General features: G+C 37.0%; 1 protein-coding gene across 1 annotated transcript in view; it reads left to right on the top strand.

Moving 5' to 3' along the window:
- The window catches only part of KIF13B (kinesin family member 13B), a 182882-nt gene that overhangs the window by 94590 nt on the left and 82997 nt on the right, over positions 1–5295 (top strand). Inside the window, 2 exon segments of the mRNA XM_023519655.1 lie at positions 1789–1919; positions 5085–5171. Of these exon segments, the coding sequence (XP_023375423.1) occupies positions 1789–1919; positions 5085–5171 (218 nt within the window).

Here is a 5295-nt window from a genome sequence, read left to right as displayed (position 1 = left end):
GAGTGATAGGCTGGCTATTTCTGATGGTCAGTTCAGGATACACCTCTCTGAGGATGCACCCTTAAAAGCTGAGATAGAAATGATATGAAACTGCCAGTGTCAAGATCAGAAGAACATTTCAGATAGAAATAGCCAGTGTGCTCAAAGAACAGAGATAGGAGGCCAACGTGGCCAAATCTTGCTCTAGGAGAAAGAGCGGGAGGAGCTAGCATAAGAAGTAGGTGGGGCCAGGTTACAGAGGGTTTTATAAGCTTAGGTAAGAATTTGGACTTCATTAGATGGTCAAAGGGAAGCTACTAGAGGGTTTTAAATAGGGAGAATCCCATGATCAGCTATTGTGGAAGTGGATGGGAGTGAGGAGAAGCAGAAGGGGAAAAATAGAAGGCTTTTGTATTCACCCAGGCAAGAGACTGGGATGTGATAGTAGAAGTGAGAAAAATGAGATGGTTTTGATATATTTTGGAAGAAGAGTCCGTAAGGATTTCTGATTGACATGGTCCTAGGGGTAGGCTGGTACGGGGTTGAGAGGACTCGAAGACAGCATCTGAGCTTTTAAGTGGACTCAGTGGGTGGTTGTAGTACCATTATTGTTAGGGAAGAGAATAGGTGGGCGGGGGGTGGGAGCAAAAGTTCTAGTTTGGCCCTTTCACTTTGAAATATCTTTAGACATCTAAGTTCATCCAAGTAAGCAAGAAATGATGATGACTGAAACTAGGTATAGTAGTAGAGGTGTGAAAATAATGGAACCAAAGTCTGTAGTTTTGAGTTGGTGATATGGCTTATGTGTGGACACTACTTAAAGCCCTTGGGACTGGATGAGATTGTCGTGGAGGAGTGAGCAACCTGCTCCCACAGACTAAATCTAGCTTCCTGACTGTTTTTATATAGCCTGGGAGCTAAGAATGGTTTTAATATTTCTTAAATGGTTAAAAAAAGTCAAACGAATCTATATTTCAGACACGTAAAAATTATATGAAGTCCAAACTTCACTATTCATAAATAAAGTTTTATTGGAAAGTGTACACACTTGTTCATTTGTGTATGTCTGGCTGGTTTTGTACTACAAGGGCAGAGTTAAGTAGTTCCATGTGACTCACAAAGCCTAAAATATTTCCTATCTGGCCCCTGATCTAGGTTTGTAAAAGGAGAAGGTGGCCTAGGGACACATCCAGGTCATGTCAACATTTAATCATGGACAGGCAGTCAAATGTTGAAGCTCAAAAGAGGGAACTCAATTTTATTGTCAATTTTCTCAGTTACCTGCAAAAAAGTGAGGCTGGTGATTGGGGCTAAAAGAATTGAGTAATTGGGGTCTACGGTAAGAAGAACACATCTATTATATCAAACTCTTTATATTTGAATAGCATTTTATCTCTGTAGTTAACTCATCTCGATTGAGATCAGGTAAGTAATGTACAACTTAAGTAACTAGTTTTCAGACCAATATTTTTGGTACATCATTGTCATATGTCTCATGCTCTGAGAGTAGTATGGAATATTTGGAATGAACATTGCTGTGGAAAATAATGAATATAGTTTAGACATTAATGTAAAACTATAATTTTAGGTTCAAAAGGTATAACTCAACTCAGTGCATTATTCCTTATAAGGAAATAAAAAGTGTAGAATGATTTTTAGAAAAAGACAGAAATTCCCCCTACTACTCCATTTATTTTAAAAATCTCTTAGCTAAGATAATGGATCAGTGTAAGAGGCTCAGAGTAGATGATTTTAGTTTCTGTGCACGTAAGAATACAATATTAATCAGTGAATTCGATTCCTTTGTAGGAACATACATTGATAGGTTCAGCAAATTCCCAAGATATCCAACTATGTGGAATGGGAATTCTTCCTGAACATTGTATTATAGACATCACACCAGAAGGCCAGGTTATGCTGACTCCTCAAAAGAACACCAGGTAATGTACTTTAATTAGTGTTAATGTCACAACAATTTTTAAGAGGAAGAAAGTACACTATTTGCAGATGGTGTACAGGACTTTTAGCCTTTCTTTACTTTTAAGTTCACTTAATGAAGATACCCAGTTAGTTACCAAGTCCTTTAAATGAACTTTTAAATATCTCTTAAACCCATCTCTTCCTCTTCATACCCACCACCTCAGCCTTATTTAAATAAGGCCCTCATCAGATCTTGACTAGAATCCCTGCCAGCATCCTAATCTGTTTTCTGGTCCACTTGCTGTATCACTAGATGACTTTCTACTATTTTTGATACAAAATTCCTTATTTTTTTTCTCCTATTCCTCTGCATCTGCTATTCCTTTGACAAGCTAACTCCTGTTTGATCTTCAAGGTTAAACTGTCATTATCTACTTTGAGGAATTCCCTGTTTGGTCTAAATTAAGAGCCCCTGGTATATATTCCCAGTGCACTTTATGTTTCCCATTATGTTAACCTTTTGTATTGTATTCTTCTGTGCTGTTAACCTTTATTAACACATTTGACCGTGAGCTCCTTTATAAAGGATCTTTCTTTCTTCATTCTGTATCCTTAGCATGTAATAGACTAGGATATAGGTGCTCAATAAGTAATGAATGAATGAAGAGGTATAACATTATTAAATTGTTTATTGGTGTGTTTTCTTAAGCTATAAAGTGTTATTGCCCTATTCCATAACTGTCTACACTGTTTTGGGTGATGATTAAAATAAACTTATACTGATCTTCCGAATGTTGATACATTTCATTATATGATTTCAAAAAATCATTAATATCATCACTAATTTCATCTATAATGTCTAAATATTGAGAAACGTTCAAGTGTATGGTGAAGGATATAAGTGAAAAAGAAAAAGAGCAGAAGCTGGCCCGGCACGCTCAGCCAGGGCATGCTATTCTCCTGTTAAATAATCTCACAGAATACAGCCTCAGGCAAGGATACTCTGAGGCCATGATAAAATAAGGCAGAGCAGGCCACATAATAATTTCGTTTCAGCACAGACGAAAACCAAGGTCACAATGCCACATACCAAAATACCAAATGCCTTTTCCTGGCTGACTGACTCCTTCACCAATTACAATTCTGTCCTCATGCTAGTCTCCCCTCTATAGGTAAGGTTTTTGAACTACCCAATCACAGAATTACTCCTGCTTCCTGACAGCATATAGAGGACCACTTCCTTAGATCTGCTCCCAAATCAGCTACAGTCCAAATCCTGCAACAGCTCCTCCCAGCACCCTCTTTCTGAGACGCCCCAGGCTTATGGCGTATCTTCTCCCTCTGTGTGAGTAGTAAACCCAACTTGCTCAACTGCAGGAATGTCTCTGTGGTCTTTGGTTGGAGGACATTGACACAAGTTTTCCAAAACTCTCATTTTTCACTTGAAAGCTTGAAATTTACAGTTGGCAACAAATACTGTCAATTGTTTTCCTTGAAGCGATGGGCTGGCTTTGTTCATTTTCAAGAAAATGTCTCCCAGAAAACCATTTCGTATATGTCTTTTGCTGAAACAGTCATCCTACTTTGGTTTGTGTTAACACATTTTTTTGCGTACTTCTCAATTTGACATGTTTAAAAAGTTGTGTACTCAAGGGTCAAGATTTAATACAAGTAATAATTTTTACTGCTTCATCAAGGGTACTCACAAACGAAACATTTTTTAGATTGTGAGTGTGTGGTAGTGACCTCTAGTGAAGTTCGCCGCTATGGCCTTGATGTGTGTTAAAACACCAGCAGTTTTACTCATTGCCAACACAAATGTCGATGTAGTGAAAAAAGGCAGGATAGGCGTTAAAAAAATAGCTTCATCTTGAGTACCCAACACAGACCACACTTTGAGAATTATTGTTATATCCATGTTTTTATTTACTAATCATGGCTTAACTGCTGTGTTTACCATAAATTAAATTCCTCATTGTATTTAAGGAATTTGTGTCATAAAGGCTAAGATCCACTAATTTTAGTAGGTCCCTTCTTCTCATAACTTTTTATTTATAGAGCTCATGCTTTGAATAAATAGACTATAGGAGTATAAAGACCGAGTACTTCTGGTGTTTAAAAAACCCGCATAATAAGTGAAATCTATAGAGAGAGTAAGGTTTTGTGTGTATGCATTTATATAAAAAATAACTAGCAATATAAAGCTGGGCAAGTGCTCTAGGGTTTTAAAGAAACTAAGATACTATAAGCCGGAGTGATGAGAAGCCTTTTCATAGGAAGTGGAAACCAAACTGGGCTTTGAGAGCTGAGTAAGATTTGGGGGGCATGGAGAGGAATAGGAACCCTATTTCAGGTTGTGGGACTGGTGTAAACCTGGCTTTGGAGGAAGAGTCAGTCATGCGTAGTGGACAAAACTTTTTTTTTTTGCTGGAGTTGAGAATTCACTAGAAGAGGGAAAGGAGGACATAAAGAGGTTTCCTTTTGTGGGGCCAGTAATGTCAAGTTAAAGAACTTGACTTTCATCCTGTGTCTAAGCAGACGAGTCACTCACCAGGAGAGAGGCATGATGACAGTGGTAATCCAAGGATATAAATTTCATAGTGGTATGCATGATTTTCTGTTTATTTCCTGCCCCTCCAAATTCTTCCTTTGATATCCTTCTACCTACCATTTCTTCTGGTGAACTCCATTGTCAAGATAAGCAGTTAAGTAGACCTAATAAATCTTCTACGTATTAATAGGATATGGACATTTTTCTATGCTGAAGTCAGTTACAAAAGAATTTAACATAGGTCTCATTTCTTACTTCTGTTATCTGTAGATATTTTTAGAGTCTAGTTGGTTGATTGACTCTTTTTATCCATGAGATTGGACATACTCAGTTGTAAGGTATATTGCTACCATCTTTTTATTATTGGTCGTAATGGCTCCATGTTTACTCCTTAATATGTTATATGACAAATTTAAAACTTTGAAAAATAGAGGGTAATAATTTGTTTATACTTAATACCATAAGCATTTTAGGTAAATCAGCAAAGAAGTAAATGTAAATAATAAAATTCACCAAGGTTTTATTTGTGAAAATTCTTTTTTTTTTTTTTCCTAGTAACTAGATCTGTGTAGTATTGGAAAATTAAAGAAGACATGGTAATCATCGTTTACATGTTTGGCCTTTTCTCCCACAGAACATTCGTGAATGGCTCTTCTGTATCCAGTCCTACACAGCTACACCACGGGGACAGGGTGTTATGGGGAAACAACCACTTCTTCAGGTATGACACTATTCATGGCTCTTTCAGAGGGAGAGATTATTGGAGATTCTGAAATATAAGAATATATATTGAAAAGTAAATTTAACTCCATAAAAATTATGCATTGTTTTGTGTACATTTATTT

This window comes from Pteropus vampyrus, unplaced genomic scaffold, assembly GCF_000151845.1.
Source record: "Pteropus vampyrus isolate Shadow unplaced genomic scaffold, Pvam_2.0 Scaffold229, whole genome shotgun sequence".
In the NCBI taxonomy this organism is placed as follows: domain Eukaryota; kingdom Metazoa; phylum Chordata; class Mammalia; order Chiroptera; family Pteropodidae; genus Pteropus; species Pteropus vampyrus.
This window is presented reverse-complemented; position numbering and strand designations above follow the sequence as displayed.